Source organism: Syzygium oleosum, unplaced genomic scaffold, assembly GCF_021117445.2.
Source record: "Syzygium oleosum isolate NSW1041296 unplaced genomic scaffold, Sole_v2.1 Sole_v2.07, whole genome shotgun sequence".
In the NCBI taxonomy this organism is placed as follows: domain Eukaryota; kingdom Viridiplantae; phylum Streptophyta; class Magnoliopsida; order Myrtales; family Myrtaceae; genus Syzygium; species Syzygium oleosum.
In genome coordinates this window covers 5434321-5453075 of record NW_026607491.1, presented here as the reverse complement: position 1 = coordinate 5453075, position 18755 = coordinate 5434321, and the positions used below count along the sequence as shown (strand labels likewise).

General features: G+C 42.8%; 2 protein-coding genes across 2 annotated transcripts; both read right to left on the bottom strand.

Annotated features, from left to right (window-relative positions):
* Positions 1-276: 276 nt before the first annotated feature.
* Positions 277-5199, bottom strand: LOC130138612 (uncharacterized). Its single transcript, XM_056313110.1, has 3 exons — positions 4685-5199; positions 1549-3546; positions 277-1492 (listed from the first exon to the last, which is right to left on the bottom strand). Exons 1-3 carry the CDS (start codon positions 5197-5199, stop codon positions 277-279), a joined length of 3729 nt encoding a protein of 1242 aa, XP_056169085.1.
* Positions 5200-14149: 8950 nt separating this feature from the next.
* LOC115673741 (putative pentatricopeptide repeat-containing protein At5g08310, mitochondrial) lies at positions 14150-17048 on the bottom strand. The gene has a single exon (XM_030596001.2). It carries the CDS (start codon positions 17007-17009, stop codon positions 14487-14489), a length of 2523 nt encoding a protein of 840 aa, XP_030451861.1. The 5' UTR covers positions 17010-17048; the 3' UTR covers positions 14150-14486.
* Between the last annotated feature and the right edge of the window lie 1707 nt (positions 17049-18755).

Here is an 18755-nt window from a genome sequence, read left to right as displayed (position 1 = left end):
TTGTTTTTTTTTGTTCAAAGCAAATTTTCCATTCGACCTTCTTTTGGCATTAAGAAAAAGGGTGCTTACCTGCGGCCTAGTGACTTGGTAACCCCCTCCTTCACATTTAGCTTGTTGGATGCTTGCCAAGACGGTTCAGTTATTTGCGGATCAATTTGCGGATTGTTTGGGACCTGTAAAGTAAGCATGTATGCATGTATGCATGATATGCATGATGTGAATAACTTACAGTGATTCGGATTGCATCGAAAATGATTCTCGAGCCTCGGATTTCATTCAAGGAAAATACTTTTTCACCGAATCGGCGTTTACAGGCTTTGGCAACTCTTGGCCATCCATTTCTACAAGAATTAAAGCACCCCCAGGTAGAACCTTTCTAACGACATACGGACCGTCATAATTTGGAGCGAACTTCCCACCTAATTCGGGTGTGATGGACAACACTTTCCTTAGTACGAGATCTCCGGTTTTAAAATGTCGAGGCCGGACTTTGCGATTGAAAGGCTTGGCAACTCGCTTTTGGTAACATTGACCGTGGCATAAAGCCTTTAGTCTATTCTCATCGATCAAGTTCAACTGATCATATCTCTGTTGAGTCCATTCTTCCTCAGAGAGCTCAGCTTGTGAGAGTATCCTTAATGAAGGAATTTCAACCTCCACAGGCAAAACTGCTTCCATACCATAAACGAGCGAGAAAGGAGTCGCCCCTGTCGAAGTGCGGATCGAAGTTCGATACGCCATCAATGCATAAGGTAGACGTTCATGCCAGTCTCGGTAATTGTCGGCAGTCTTCGACAAGATCTTCTTTATGTTTTTATTGGCTGCCTCTACAGCCCCATTCATTTGTGGACGGTAAGGTGAGGAGTTCAAGTGACGAATATGAAACTCGTTAAGTAAGCCATCTACAACCTTGTTGTTCAGATTTGAGCCATTGTCAGTGATGATCACCTCCGGGACTCCATAACGAGCGATGATGTCACGGCGAATAAACTTGGCCACATTCTTGGCGGTGACATTAGCATATGAGTTCGCCTCGATCCACTTGGTGAAGTAATCGATGGCTACCAAGATGAAGCGATGTCCATTGGAAGCCTTAGGATTAATTGGCCCAATCATATCGATCCCCCACATTGAGAAGGGCCATGGCTCGGACATTTGACGCAATTCATTTGGCGGTACATTGATTTTATCTGCATAGATTTGGCACCGATGACAATAACGAACATGCCGAATACAGTCAGCCTCCATAGCCATCCAGAAGTAACCCAGTCTCATGATTTTTCTGGCCAAAAGATGACCGTTCATGTGCGGACCGCATTCTCCTTCATGAATTTCCTTCATCAACTGATTAGCTTCTCTGGCATCGACGCATTTCAACAAAATTGAGTCAAAGGATCTTTTGTAAAGAGCGTTGCCACTAATGAAGAATTTTGACGCTAGCTTCCTTATGTATTTCTGATCTGTTAGTTCACTTCCAGGAGGATATTCACCCCTTTGAAGATAGTTCATGATGTCGTGATACCACGGCTCCTCATCGGGTTCATCTGCGATCGCCGAACGATGGCGGGACGTGTCGGTATTTCGATTTTCGGTGGCTCAATGTCTAACCCTTCCATGACTTGCAACATTGATGATAACGTGGCCAGGGCGTCGGCAAACTGATTCTGCGATCGGGGTAAATACTCAAAGGAAATCTCATCAAATTCCTTTATTAACTCCTCAAGGAATTCGTGGTAAGGAATCAATTTGGAATCACGGGTTCGCCATTGGCCCTCTGTCTGAAGAATGATGAGGGCGGAATCGCCGTAAACCTGCAGCTTCCTAACTTTCATGTTGACGGCCAATTGCAATCCCAGTATGCAAGCCTCGTATTCTGAGATATTGTTGGTACAAGGAAATGCCAACTTGGCGGCCACAGGGTGATGTTGACCCGTCGGGGAGATAAGAACTGCTCCAGTCCCAGAACCAGCCAGGTTAACGGCACCATCGAAGTACATAGTCCACTTATCGTCCACTATCTCTGAAATGCGCTCTTCTATAGGATCTGACTGATCATGGTCTTCCGACCTTTCGATGTTTTCTGCCAGCATGTCAGCTATAGCTCTTCCCTTGACAGATTTCTGCGTCATGCTGTGGACATCGAATTCGGACACTAGAACTTGCCACTTTGCTAACTTTCCGACCAACGCAGGTTTTTCCAGCAAATATTTGATGGGATCATTCTCAGTTACGAGTAGGATCCGATGATGGAGTGTGTATTGGCGTAAGCGGTGTAATACCCACACCAAAGCCGCACATGTTTTTTCAACTCCGGGGTAATTTATTTCGGATGAAGTAAACTTCTTACTGAGATAGTATACCGCACATTCTTTGTCATCGCTTGGTCTCTTCTGAGCTAGCAAGGCCCCCAACGACTCATCATGAATAGTCAGGTAGAGTATTAACGGCACTCTAGGGACGGGTGGCACCAGGACCGGCGAATGAGAAAGATATTGTTTTATTTTCTCAAATGCCTCTTGACAATCAGTATCCCACTTAACTTTGGCATTTTTCTTCAAGAGCTTGAAAAAAGGTTTAGCCGTCTCAGACAATTGAGAAATGAATCTCGCCACATAGTTGAGTCTTCCTAGCAAACTCCGAATCTCTTTGACAGTTGAAGGAGGCTTCAAATCACAAATGGCCTTAACCTTTGACGGGTCAATTTCAATGCCTCGACTACTGACCATGAACCCCAATAGTTTCCTAGATTTTGCCCCAAACATACATTTGGCGGGGTTAAGTCTTAGCTTGAACCTTCGAAGTCGGTCAAACAACTTCCGCAACACCTCGATGTGGTCTTCTCCATGTTTGGATTTGGCAATCATATCGTCTACGTAGACCTCCACCTCCTTATGCATCATATCGTGGAACAGCGTGACCATTGCTCTTTGGTACGTTGCCCCGGCATTCTTCAAGCCAAAAGGCATTACCTTGTAACAAAAGGTCCCCCAAGGGGTAATGAAGGAGGTCTTACTTTTATCTTCTTCTTTCATCCGAATTTGATTATAGCCAGAAAATCCATCCATAAAAGAAAATAGCTCAAATCCCGCGGTGCTGTCGACCAACACATCGATGTGAGGCAGCGGGAAGTCATCCTTCGGACTTGCTCGATTCAGATCGCGGTAGTCAATACAAACCCTGACCCGACCATCCTTCTTCATAACGGGGACTACATTGGCGATCCAGTCAGAATAGTGCGACACTTCTATGAAGCCCACTTTCAACAACTTCATGACTTCTTCTTCGATCTTCTTGGATAATTCGGGCTTTGTTCTTCTGAGCCTTTGTTTTTTCGGCGGGATACTCGGATCAGTTGGTAGAGCGTGCTCTACAATTTCTCTATCTAACCCCGGCATATCCGCATATGACCACGCGAACACATCTTGGTATTCTTTTAAAAGGTCAACCATCCTTCTAATCTTGATTTTAGAAAGGCCAGCTCCAATCTTGATTTCTCTAACATTCTCCGAATCGCCCAGATTTATTGTAATTGTAGGCTCGCCGGATCTGGCGAGGTGGAGCCTCGGGCGAACTCGACCTCGCCCGAGGCTAGCGAGCTCGAGCTTCGCCGGCCTCGGGCGAGGCTCCACCTCGCCAGATCCGGCGAGGTCGAGCTCGCCTGAGGCCGGCGAGCTCGAGTCTCGCCAGATCGGCGAGGCTAGAGCCTCGCCTGAGGCCGGCGAGGCCTCGGCCTCGCCAGATCGGCGAGAACGAGCTTCGCCGGCCTCCGGCGAGCTCGTCCTCGCCTATGGTCGGTCGCCGGCCACGACGATCGGCCAAAAATAAAGGAAAAAGAAAAAAATAAAAATAAAAATAAAAATAAAAATAAAAAATAATTAAAAATTCGATTTAAAAAAATATTAATTTTTTTTTTATTTTCTTGGATAATGACTTTATGGAAAATATTTTTTAAAAATGTCACATTTTTCGTAAAACAAACAGAACCTCAATTTTAAAAAAAATTATAAAATTTTTTCATTAGCTTTGTATTATATAAAATGTTTTAGCAGTATAATTTTAAAAAAAAATTCATAAGAAACAAATATTCCTAGATTAGGTTAAATATAAAAGTGTTTTAGCAATATGGGTCGGGTCGGGTATGGGTTGGGTATGGGTCGGGTCGGGTATGGGTCGAGATATTTACACTATGAATAAATGGGTCATAAACGGGTTAATGGGTCAATTTGGGTCGGACCATTTATGACCCGACCCAAACCCGACCCGACCCACCCGTTTAACAGGTCTACTGTCGGTATACGTCCTGGAATAGGCAACACGATCATGCAATGATGGGAAATGGAGAAGAAGAAGAAGAAGAAGAAGAAGAAAAAGAAGAAGAAGGAGGGCAGTAACAATTATAATATAATAGAAGAGGGTGATATATTATATAAAGCTGTGAATAGTTATAAGCATGTTCTGCATTGGACCTTGGAACATATGTGTTGTATTGGATATACTTTGCGTAAGAAGTAAAGTTTTGACTCCATAACTAGAAACGCATATTTTATGGCATATAGAGAAATATAAAATGATTGCAATGAACCATATGTTAAAAGTGTAGGATTTGTACATTAAGAAATTCTTAGTAACATATTCTTCTCATTAACGCTACTAATAAAAATATAATTAATGCGTAGCAACTCACATAGCTAGTAAATAAGCAAATGCACTTACATGGGAAAGGGCTCGGCCTAGGGCTCGAATGGAGGGACCATCGGCATCCTCCCGCAGGATCATCTCCAGCGACGAGGAAGAAGATGGAAGCGCCAGCGCTGATGCCGACATCGCCACTGCCGGATAGGTCAGCAAAGGCGGGAAGTTGAAGGAGCCGGCGACGGTGGAGGCCAGCCGAGCCGACTGGAGAGGATACTGGAGATGGCCGCCCAAGCTGGGGAAGTGGTCCATGAGGACCCTAAGGAACCAGAGAGTGACCCAAGCCATGAGCATGACCATGAAGCGCAGGTGGTCGAAGAGCCGCCACCGGTGGGTGGCAGGGGCGAAGGGGCTCTTGGAGGGAGAGGCAGCAGAGACTAGGGTTTTGGCCGCCATGTTCACCGTGGTGGTGAAGATGGAGCTCATGAGAGATGAGGGTGATGATGATGATGGTGAGTAAGGCCTGGTTCTCACGCCATAGCGCTCTATTTCTAGTGATCCTTTCATGGTGTGTTCGTTTTGATTTACGAGGTTTAATGGTTAGTTGGAGAGAGAGAGAGTACGGAGGTTTCCGTGATGGCGCAAAAAGAAGTATTTATAGAGGACAAATGAGAAAATTGGTAGTAAAAGGACAAGAGCAAGAAAAAAGAGAGATAATTTTTGAATCAAATGTCGACAACCGAGTCATTCAAGAACGTAAATAAGTATTTATAAAGGATAAATAAGAAAATTGGTACATGTCGATAACTGAGACACTCAAGAACGTACTATGTATAATAGTGTCACCACGTGTTGCGTTGACGTCATACCATATAAAAATCTTGATTTTTTTTAAATTTGAAGGTCTCTACTTGATATTAATTCAATTCATAAGATTCGATATTTATACCACGAAGGCATGACGGGTGATGTTTTGTATTTTTGACCAAATGTCATAATGTTCTCATAGTCAATGAGCCAAAAGAAGTATAAATATCTATATGTATGTGGCGGGGATAATGTGATTTGGAGTTCGGATCCATTACAGTAGTTATTTCACCACGTTTTGTTGCTTTGGAAAGTAGTGAGAGCTAGCTAGCTTCTTCATTTCCCAATGACCTATGATTCCTTTTTTGTATAAAATAAGTAGGAGCAATAACTATGTATAGGTACCACCGCCCGCAGAGGCTACGTTGGCTTGCGCTCTTGTCCCCCCACGAAGGGATCGGAGTTCGAACCCCAGCGTAGTCGTTAGGGATTCTTAAGTGTGGTGCCGTGGTGGTGGGTCCTGCCCTAGCGTCACCCCAGGTTTACCCTTCCGGCTGTCGGCCGTGCGGGGGGTTCCTGGGTTATCAAAAAAAAAAAAACTATGTATAGGTATGTCGGGTATAAATAAACCCGGATGTCTTAAACTCCATAGGTTGACCTCCTTCGTTTCATTCTTCACTGCTCTTCGGTTTCACTCAAAGTCACTTCCAAAGGCTGTTGCTCCCTACATCTGTTTCTCAAGTTGAGAATTGTTTGTGTGATTGTTCTTAATTTACCGTGAGATTGATAGCCTATTCCGAGCCAAAAAATAATAATAATTAAAAATTATTGTTAAGTCTACTCTTTCAAGAATTTGTGACTCACAACGTGCTGTTACTCTCACAGTGACCCGAAAACTATTATGATAACAAAACCCTATTTCATTTAGGCAGATTTAACTGCGCTCGAAATTTCCTAATGGAGAATAACAATAATAACAATGATTCCGTCCGATCATCCCAACAAAATTTGTACTTTACCTCACAATTGTCTTGGGACTCGTCTAGTGAGTTCCGGATCAAGTACATACACATGCCTGCTCCGCTCTTGCAAACAGTCGAATTTGACGATGATGACCTGACGGTTGGGAGTAATTGGAGGGGCAAATGCCGGAAGGTAGTCCACGCCGAGACGTTTCTCTAGACGAGACACCTATACCTGAAGAAAATGCCGAATGGATTGTGATCTCGATCTGCGCGAAGATTGTCACACCCCAAACTCAACAAGAATAAGGACATGACACGGTCATCCTTTCACCAAAGGACGCAGCCTAAACATAACCAAAACTCACCTAATATCATAATATATGTGTCCACATATATAAACATGATATAGAGTTTATTTGGTTACAATATCAGAGTTAACTATAATCCATCAAAAAGCTAAGTACATAACCAGAAACAAGCTAATACATTAAGCTCCACATCTATGTATAACTCATACCAAAAAGTCCCCACTATCAAAATGTCCACCTCGATATCGAAACTCTCACACTCTACTTGCAGCTCGGTGAAGAACCTGAAAAACAAGTAAGATAAAAGGAATGAGCTATTACAGCTCAGTGAGTAATACATTTCTTCTAAGTAGATCGAGCACCCACTATGCACACAGTTATAAGACCAAACGAAAGCTCTATTAACCCAACATATAACAAACTCCAGATTCAAAATACGTTATATGCTACTTTAAACATCACATTTTTACAATAGAAAAGCTCATTCCAATTAATAATATCAAAGAAGAAACCAATGGTCAAATCCATTGGCCAATCTTGTCAAAAAGCACATGCCAATGGTCTATTCCATTGGCCAATCTCATGCTCAGAAATCTAACTATGATCACGGATAACGCCCAGTGAAAGACGACTAAGATTCCCCCCTTTGCAAGGTCTCCACCTACTATAAGCCGGTGGCTCGGCCCACAAGGATATCCTAGACTAGTATACGCATACTCATAACCCCTCATTAGGTTCAAAAAGACACTGAGCATCAAAATCCACATCCTCCCATACTAGCAAATCCAATCCACAATCAAAATCACCAATATTCAGAAATCATTTCGCAAACGGGTATATAACCCTTCAAAAATCACATTCAAACTAAAGAATTCCTCATAAGTCTTTCACAAAAGGTTTCACAAACCCCTTTACATTCCATAAGTTCAAACCGAAACCAAAAGGAAATCTTCTATTTCAAATACACAAAATGGCAGTAAATACTCGATCCAGTTTTATGCAAACAAAATGCCATTTCTTATATGATAACATATCTATAACATCTCATTTTCTAAACATGAGCTTACAAATTCAAAGAAGAAATAGTACCACTCACCTTGAAAAGCCGAAAAACTAACCTACGGCGATTTCTTGAGCTGACGCACTCGAATACCTAACAATAAATCGAAAAAACGGTATCAAAACAGAGTAAAATGTTACTTCAACTACGACTCAGCTAAACTAGGCTTAGACGCTAATATAACCACTAAAAGGCGCCCTCAAATCGCTCGTCTAAAGCGATTATCCAAAATCGTCCACATTGCGGAGCCTGAGCGCAAAACTTGATTGCGCCATAACTTTCTCCACTAAACTCCAATCTAAGCAAGTTTATAGTCAAAAGAAAGCTCATTCGGAGCACTATAGGAACCCCAACTTGGCAGCCCCAAAATTGAGCCGAAAACCGACGAAAATCGGCCTAAAAGCTGCTGGTCGTGCACTGTTCACTGCGCGCATTCAACTTCAAAAAATCATATCCGGCAAATAGTAAATCCAAATCAGATTCTGTAAAATCTCACGGCTCCGCAACACCATAAACTACCAATTCTATAAAAATTTGTAGCTCTACAACTTAAAAATCTAACTTCGCCGCTCGAATAACACATAACTCCGAATTATACCCGAAAAATATTCAGATTAATTGAACGAGGGGTGCGAATACTTACAGAGCGTTGCATTACGAAGTCGAATCGGCTTAGCGAGACCCTCGCGGTGTAAAGCCCTCTTCTCTTTTCTCTTTTTCTTCTTACTCTTTTCTTTCCTCTCCTTTCTCCTCTTTTCCTCTCTTTTCTTCTGTTTCTGTTCGTGCTCTTGGCTTCTTAAAACGAGCCGAGCATCACTGTTGCTTCTTTTGACTTTTCAACCATTCTCCTCCTTTTTTTTTTTTTAAACCCATATTTTACAAAGATGAACGGCTGTTTAGAAAATGTTCCGGCTCGAGATCGATGACAATGGTGTCTAGAAGGCCATTTGCACGATATGTGCCAGCTTCGCTCTTGCAACTAGCCGAATTCAATGACGATGAGACACAACGGCCTGACAAATATGAGGAATTGGAGGGGCGAATGCCGGAAGGTAGTCCCACACCAAGACGCTTCTCTAGACAAGACACCTACACCTGAAGAAAATGCTAAAAGAACTACGGTCTTGGTCTTCGTGAAGATGAACGTTCACTGTCGAGAAGATATGAATTCGATGACGACGAGACATGACGACTCAACGATTGGGAGGAATTAACGACGATGTGCCGGCTCCGCTCTTGCAAGCAGCCGAATTTGATGACGACAACCTGACTAATGGGAGCAATTGGAGGGGCGAATGCTGGAAGGTAGTGCATGCCAAGACGTTTCTCCAGATGAGACACCTACACCTGAAGAAAACGCCGAACAAATTGTGATCTCCATCTTCACGAAGATGAATAGCCCACCGTCTAGAAAATGTTCCGGCTCGAGGTCGATGACTATGTTGTCTAGAGGGCCATTTGCACGATATGTGCCAGCTTCTCTCTGCAACTAGCCGAATTCAACAACGGCGAGACACAATGACCCAACGATCATGAGGAATTCGAGGGACGAATGCCGTAAGGTAGTCCACGGCAAGACGTTTCTCCATACGAGACACCTACACTTGAAGAAAACACCAAAAGTACTACAGTCTCGGTCTTTGTGAAGATGAATGCCCACTGTCTAGAAGATATGAATTCGACGACGACGAGACATGATGATTCGACAATTGGGAGGAATTGGAGGGGCGAATGCCAGAAGGTAGTCCATGCCAAGACGCTTCTCCAGACGAGACACCTACACTTGAAGAAAACGCGGAACGAACTGTGGTCTTAGTCTTCGCAAAGATAAACGTCGATTGTTTAGATGATATTCTAGTTTGAGGTCGATACCAATGGTGTCAAGAATGCTATTTGCCCGATATGTGCCAGCTTCGCTCTCGTGACTAGCCAAATTCGACGACGATGAGACACAATGACCCAATGATTATGAGGAATTAGAGGGGAAAACGTCCGAAGGTAGTCATGCCAAGACGCTTATCCAAACGAGGCACCTAGTCCTGGAGAAAACACCGAAAGAATCGCGGTCTCAGTTTTCGTGAAGATGAACGTCCACTGTCTAGAAAATATTCCAGCTCGAAGTCGATGCCAATAGTGTCAAGAAGGCCATTTGCACGATATGTGCCAGCTTTGCTCTCGCAACCAATTGAATTCGATGATGACGAGACACGATGACCTGACAATTGGGAGGAATTTCAGTGGCCAACGCTGGAAGGTAGTCCACGCCAAGACGCTTCTCTAGACGAGACACACACCTGAAGAAAACGCCGAAGGAACTGCGGTCTTGGTCTTCATGAAGATGAACGTGCACTGTCTAAATGATATTCTGGCTCAACATCGATGCCGATGGTGTCAAGAAGGCCATTTGCAAGATTGTGGCGGCATTTTGAAAGGAAAATCGTCAAGTGGGACCGATCTCTTGGGGAGGCACCAATGCAAACATGAGGAAGAAATGTCCATGGCTAGGGGAGGAGCTCTTCAAGCACAATGATGTATCCCGAAAGCCCGTTCAACTATAGCAAGACAAGAATCAGCATGAGCTTACAAAATATTGTCTTGCCATTCGGCTACCCTTTGGCATGGTCGAAAATCATCGCTTCTTCCACTATGTACAGACAAATATACAACCTCAATTCCTTACCAAAAAAATATACAACCTCAGTTCAAGCCTCTTTCGCGGGGAACAAACACTGGAAACTGCAAGTAGTTGTACAAAATAAAAAGGGCTGCTTTAGTCCATCTACCGTCGACTAGTAACTTTCCAGTCTCTTTAACTTCTGGTTTGTGGAACAATTTTACGAAATACATGTGTAGTGACTGGCCATGGGGTTCATGAGAAATGAGAATCATGTCACTGAGCTCTATGTTTAAGTTAATATTCCCGCACGATTTTAAAAATGTGGCTACCGGAATAATGGGTGTTGTTAATGAGTTTGGCATCTCCGATAAGATCTTCAGTGTGATGCTAGATAATGCCCGTGTGAACACCTTTCCCATTGCTTTCTGGTCTAATAGCTAAATCCCATTTGTATCGAGATTTTCTTCCATGTTTGGTGTGTGTACCACTGGATTAACTTAGGTGTGCAAGACGGCCACCGCCGGTTGTACGTTGTTGTGGGGAACATAGGTGGGTACGTTCAGTACATTAGATCCACCCCATTGAGGCATCAAGAGTTGGAGGTTGTTTACGTGAGTAACGTGACACATGGAAGGCAAGTTGAACAATTCCCTCTGGACCTAAAGGACAAGGTGGAATTCAACGAAAAAGGATGAAAAAGACGCGCGAGCAGATTGATATTTTGACGCTCTACTTCACAACTCATAGCACCAGTGCAGGTTTCTTGCCATTGATACAACATGTTGCAGGTTTTCAGCGATGTGATGGATGCTTTGAGCACCGGTGTTCGTTAAGCAACGGTGGCCTTCCAATCTGTATAACCGAAAGTCAGTTGAATTGACATACAAGGAGGGCGATCCCTTGTTCAACGAAGTAGTAGTGACCATGAAGGCAAAATTCTTCAAATATCACAAGGAAGTTTTCTACCAGTTTTTTTTTTTTTTTTGCACCCACTATCTTGAACCAGATGTTCAATTTGGAGGGGCTTGAAATTCTCCTTATTTCATAATATGCAAATCCGGGACTGGGTGAGGAGGTCTAAGCACAACACCTAATGGCAATTGGGACGAGTTGGTTCCAAAATGTGAATGTTGCATATGTCGATCGATTGTTATCAATTTCCATTTTACGGACGGATAACACGTCCTCAGAGTAGTGCCCAGAAACATGTGTGGTCTTTGCTTCGTAAGAAGAAGAGCACCTTACGGCCTTTCGCTAAGTCTTCGTCTTTATTTACTATTGAGTTGGCAAAAATAACATTCATGCTCTAAAATGGTGGAAGAGGCGAGCCATCAATTTTTTAATTCTTTCTACCATGGTTCATGACTTACTCACCTCATTAGTGTCTATGTACCTTCGGAGTCTATGTTCAGTACTAGCCAACGAATCTTAGAAGATAAATAGGTATAACTTGCCTGTGAAGTATTTTGAAATGACCGTGGTAGGTAGGGGTGTGCAAAAGAACCGGGACCCGCCCGGACCGCCCGGAACCGGACCGGAACCGGTCCGGTTCCCGGTTCCAATTTTTTGGAACCGGTACTGTTTGGGCCGGTTCCCGGTGTGGAACCGCCCACCCGGACCGGACCGGTAATATAATAATAATATATTTTATTTTTTTAATTTTTAATTAAAAAAATCTGACCAAAAAAAAATTAAAAAAAAAAAAGAAAATTTGTTATCATGTCTGAAGCTCTTGTGTAGTTGGGATACCTTGGTCATTTTTCCCAATAATTAATGGGTACTCACTTGATTTATGGATGATGTGGTTAATATAATCGATCATAGTGTAGGAATTGTATGAAAAGTTATGTTCTTTTCCTTTTGTTCTGTTGATCCGATGTTGGTCCACAGATTTTTTTTTTATTTGTCTAGGAAAACTTGTTGAGACCGGTTCCATGGACCCGCCCAAGAACCGGACCGGACCGGCGGTCCGGTTCTCGGGCGGGTTCATGGAACCGACGGGCGGTTCTCGGTTCCAATTTTTGGAACTAATCCTGTAGCGGGCGGTCCACGGTTCCGGGGTGGGAACCGACCACCAGGACCATGCACACCCCTAGTGGTAGGGCATGATTGAATTTTGAAAGAATCTTACTCCACAGGAATGTGAACTGAGGACGGCAACATCACTATATCATTGGAATCATGGTTGGGATATGGCCGCTTGTGTGTTATCCTTATTAGGGTACCACTAGTTATAATTTTTTTTACAAATTATTTGAAAAAGGAGTAATTTGGTTTAATAGACCGAGTGTTTTCCATTAATATTTCTCAATTAGTTTCTCTGTCATTTTTAATATTTTAAAAAAAAATTAATTTTTTCAATTTTCTTCTGGACAAGTAAATTTTTATCTCATTTGTTTTTAGGCACGGCACATGGGCTGGCACGGCTCATTGCCCGGTGCTAATGAGAGGGGCGACCAATGCAATTACTCCGTAAGCGTTACCATAAAGTCTCGCATTCGCTATAAAAAATTCAGTTTGAACCATAACTACTCCGTCTATAAGGTGTACGAGTTCATCACTGCAGCCCCATTGTTGGCGTCAAAAGTCATGAAGTCTCTCGCAAAGGTACTAAATGTTCAAGGCACACGTCGATAAGAGGCAGTTCACGACATAGCTCGAACTTGTAACTTTATGGAAGGCGGCGTAATTCTTTTATCATTGGGTTACCATACTCGATAGTATAGCCTGATCACAGAGGAATGCTTCCTTTATTCAGGGTCTTGAATCACATCCAGGTACAGCAATCGAACGAAACTTTAACTGGGCTTGGACATCAACTTTAAGAACTTCCGATCAAAGTAATGTTTGTACATGTAGATGATGAAGCTCATATTCACTTGAGCGATATTACATATAATCTTGTTCCGGAGACTGTCTTATAAGGCGGACCGAGTGATTTCCGCCATTAGATTTGCGGAATCTCATGAGGTTCACATTGCGACGGCTTGGATTGCTCGATTTCATCGTAGACTCGGTCCAGACGTCCAGACGAGAAGTTCCGATCCATATATAAGAATGTCCTATAGATAATGCTTCACATAAGAATTTATGACATAATGATGTGGTAATAGAAATGTGAAACTCCCTTAATGACATGTTGAAGATTTCCAACCAAAGTTTTGAATGATTAATCGGTGAAAGTACTCCGTGCGCAAAGTAGATGACAAGTTAAAAATTGCCAAAACAAAGCTTGAAGTGATTAAGTGGTCGCTGGTACCCAACCCAATTCGATGCAGGGGAGTAGTGATCGCCGGGGCGAGAGGATGCCAGACAACATCTCATAAACCTTCGCCAAAGCAAACTAAATTTGTTAATAAGGCACACATAAGATGCGGCTTCCGGCAAGTTTTTGGAGTGCATAGGGACAAAAATAAACTGAATTGCACGCCGAACATGAGAAACGGTTTCTAGATTATATATGTGAAACTGGAGTAAACTCACAAGAGGTGTTTTTTAACGTAATGACAACATTTAGCATGGGCTCCCAAATGTTTAGTGTGAACGCTGATTACCAAGATGGAATATCTCCTGAAAAAGTGCCTACGGACAATGCCTGGTGTGAGTTATTCCAATATTTACATTTTTCAATTGAATATGGTTAATGGCGTACTTTAAAAAATAATAATTAAGATAGGAAGATGGAGAGATGTTTTTTTCTTTTTTCCTGAATACCGTCATTATCAAGCCAACAAAACTGAAATAACATGAAAACATAATGTGTGCAAAGCTCTTGTTATTCAGGACAAAGGGTACAAAGGTACAAATTCAGACTTTTCATCTCGCTAGAGTATTATGACCGCGAAATCCATGGAGGTTACGCTGTATACCAAATAAAAGGAGAGTGAAAGATGATGCAGAGTCCGAAAGTTTGCAGCAGGAAAAGAACTGCGAACACTCAGAAATGTTATGGATGATATTTGATTAAGAATTGAGGCCATATGCTACTGCTGAGAGAGTTTGGCTCGTGCATTTGGAGCATGTCATTTTCCAATAGAGTATGGAGGCAATTTTCTCAGAGGCAAGCACCGAATACGCAGACGCTAGCTATTGCGGAGTTAGCTCGGACTTTCCGAAGCACCCGGGTTCAATTCAGTCTCTGTTCCACTGTTCAAAACAATACTTGGCGGAATGCTTCCCGCCTCTACTAGGTCTCTAATGCTTGAAGAGGTAACAGCATCTTGCGACATTTGGATTATCGCATTTTTCAAGATTGGATAGTTCCTATCTTGTGAACATGGAAACTTTCCCTCCTTCACCAGGACTTTTAGTGTCTCCAATGCTGCCGATAGATTTTGATCGGATAGCAACGCGCGTAACAGTGATGCATAGACAAAGGTATCAGGCTTCATTTCATTTTCTTGCATCTGCCTTAGATATTCAAGGGCTTCATTAAGCCTGCCGCACTTGCATAGACCATGTATAAGGACCATATATGTAATTTTATTGGGTGCGCACCCTTTTGACAGCATATCATTCCACAGCGCAAGAGCATCATCGGGTTTTCTGGCATTGCATAATCCATCAATGAGTGATGTATAAGAAATCACATTGGGCTTCGTCCCTACCTCGTACATTCTGGATAGACAGAGTATTGCTTGATCGACAGTATTAGTTTTGCACCACCCATCAATTAGCAGGTTGTAGGTAACAACTGACGGAACTAGCCCGTTCCTCACCATCTCATTCAGCATTTCATGAGCTTCCGAAACCCTTTCGGCCTTGCAGAGCCCATTTATCAAGATATTATAGGCAACCACATCAGGCTGGCATCCGCGAGCACATAATCCCCGAAATAGCTCCAACGCTTGATCCACTTCTCGGATCTTGATCAAACCACTAAGAGCTGCGGAATGTGCAACTATATCAGGGAGGAAACCTTCTATAACCATGTTGTTGAGGAATTCACAAGCCTCGAGCACTCTTCCGCAATCACATAACTGTTTAATTAGCTGAGTGGAATGTTTTATCCATGGTTCCTGCCCATGAAGACGCATCTCCTTCACACAGTTTAGAGCTCCTAATACATCCTCTCTTCTACATAAACATCCATATATACAGTTACGGGTAAATTCTGTTGGCTCGAATCCGGAGTCCTTCATTTCTTGCATAAGTTCATTGCCTTCCTCCAGTCTGTTTGAATCACAGAGACTGCTGATCAAATTGTTGTAAAGTAAAACGGTTTGCTTGCAGCAGATCCTAACCATCTCGTGGAAGAGGTTCAGGGAAGTATCTGTTTCACCTTTCTTGAGCAGACCATTAATGACGATAGTAAAAGATGTTGTATCCGGATAAAACCTTTCCCCAGTCTTGAGGAGCTGATTCACATTCAGATCATCAACATTGCAATGCCCCATCATCCCACGGAGCAAATGGTAAGCTTTATCCACCGCGTCATTGTTAACATAGAAACTCAAAACAGAATTACATACCAAGGTTTTAGCTGCAGTGTCCACATCCTTTGGAATTTCCTTGAGCAACTGGATCAGCTCTCCTTCTTCAGAGAAATAACTGGTAAGCTTATTAAGCAAGTTAACGTCCGGTACGATGCCATACTCATTCATATCCAAATACAATTTAAAAGCATCTTCGAGCTCTTTATTCTTACATAACCCTTCAATAAGCACATCATATAGTGCAATATCAGGAGGAATACCCGACTTTCGCAATTTATCAAACAACTGGAGAGCCCTATCCAATCTTGACGCCCGCACAAACCCGTGAATCAAAACACAAAAAGTCTTCTCATTCAGTCTCAAATTTCGACCTTCCATGCTCTCAACTAATTTGAAAGCCTTGTCCACGTCACCCCACTTGCTGAAAGACAGCAGCAAGACAGAACACACGTGAGGATCCACCCAGCCCCGGTCATACATTTCATTGAAAACCTTCAGAGCCACGTCGAACTTCCGCATATTGCAGTAAATCTGCAAGACCGAGGTCAACGTATACTTGTCTAAGTCCCATCCAAGATCCCTCATCTCCTTCAATCTCATCTCAGCAAGTTCAATCGCATCCGACTTAGCGATGGCCTCCAATAGACAATTATAGCTATAACTGTTCGGGACACAGAGACCCGACTGCTTAACCTTATCAAACATCGCATTAGCTTCTTCAACCATACCCACACTCCCCAAACACCTAATGAAGTACCCTAAAGCACCCGGCGTCATCTTGCACCTAGAATCAACAGCCTGAACTGCCAAGGCTCTCATTGCGGCATTTTGTCGAGCACGAGACAGCATACACGCCATGGCATTGTAAGTGTAGCAATTGTGCGCATACCCATCCTGGTTCGAAGCCCAGGTAAAGAACTTGAGAGCGACCTTCCAGCTCTTAAGCTCGCGCAGCACGGATTCGACGACTTTAGTCGAGAGCGACGGCGCGAGGTCCGCGAGCCGCGGGTCGTCGGGCGCGAAGGGCCGTCGGGTGAAGGCGGCGAGGAGGCCACGGGCGATGTGGGTTTCATCTGAAGGAAGGGAAGAGAAGCTACGAGCTGCGATGGAAATGGGTCTGCGAGAGTGGCGGTTGACGACGGAGACTTCAGCAAGGAGGACTCGGAGGCATGCGGAGCGGCTCATTGCTTTGAATGCTTTCTCTGTTCTGTGTTGTTTTCGGCGCTAATATAACGTCTTATATATTTCCTTAGGCTTTGTGGAGTACTTTGGATGGATGGAAGGGAAACATGGTTTTTATCTAATTTCCAAGTGTGTGCATATTTATAAAAAAAAAAAAAGTGTGTGTATATATATATGTAATTATTTATTTTCCGAAATTTAAATTCAATAAGAGATAGACATTGGCGTATGACAAATTATTAGATTAAAAGCTTACTAATCGAATGTGTGCTGCCTTGAGACGATGTCCGTTTCGGTGTTTACCACGTGACACCTCACCTTGCCTCTATCTTTGCCACGTGGCATGATGTGTTTATCATAAAATTGCCACGCGGCGTGCATTCGACAATAAGTTTTTGAATGAATCATCTATCTCTTATTGAATTTAAATTTCAGAAAATGAATAAACAGAAATTATATGATTGAGTTTAAACTTATGCGAAAAATCGATCAAGTATAGCATTTTGAATCATGCTCTATCATCTCACGATTTCTAAATTCTATTTACAGTGCAATTAAATATTAGAAAATGGATAAGGAGAAAGTATATCGAGATTTTATCCCGTATTAACTCAAAATTAGAAAAACGATAAATTAGAGAAAATCTGTTAAATTAAACTTTTCACGAACACGATTTATTTTCAATGTAGTTTCTCAAATTTTTTTGTAAGAGGCGAAAATTTTGAGCCGAATATAAAATTATGCATAAAAGTTTCAGTACTCAACTAAAGTAAATCCTACCTATCGAAGATTTAGCCGTAATTTGTCAGATAAGTTTGTAAATTAATTTTGAATCCTATTGCCTATACCCTTAGCATGTATCACTCTCCTATGAAGGATGTAGTGAATCGGATCAATCGAATCATATCAAAATTGAGTTTATTGCTCCTTGGTTTACGATGTAAAAGTCATTGCATCGTGAAATATTATAGATCCGGCTTAATATAACGCATTATCATAATAAGAACAGGTATGCGATTAAGACATAAGAACAACTAATAATACTTGCACACAAAAGCAAAGGAAAGGAAATCATGGAATATTTAAGACATAAGAACAACTATGCGATTAACCAGCTCATCTCTTCACAAACTTCTTCCTCCCCATGTTCCAGCGAGAACCTGTCTCCTCATTTCCACCGGGTCCTTCTCTGCAATGGCTAGTGCCGCAGCCGTGATCCTGTTGCATACACAACTCTCCAATTCTTTGATCTCCATGTAGCATGTGGAGGCGGTCGGGGACGCGGCAAGGGTCGATGAACTCGTCTTCCCACTCTCGCAGTAATTCCGGGAGGATGGCGGCTTTGTACACCGGCGTGCGCCACTTGCACCGCACGATCACCTTCCTTAGGGATCTCGTGTCGGCTCCCTTCAGCTGGATGACCCCCGCCGGCCTCCTTGGCTTGTCTGCTTACCAATGGTGATTGCAGGGCCACGTCCTCATGGACCTCGAAGACTTGGCCTTCGAAGGACTTGAGCCAATAAACCCTAGCAGGTTGCTGCGTCATCATCGATGATGCACTGGAAACGTGACGTACCAAGAAAATTCTCAAGGAAGGTTTAGAGAGAAGGACATGATACAGAGAGACATAACTCTTCAGAGAGAGGGATGTGATCTAATTTGTTCTGTGAGGAATGCAGTGAATAGGATCAATCTAGTCATATCATATTGAGTTTATTGTTCCATACGATATGATCTAAAAGTCATACT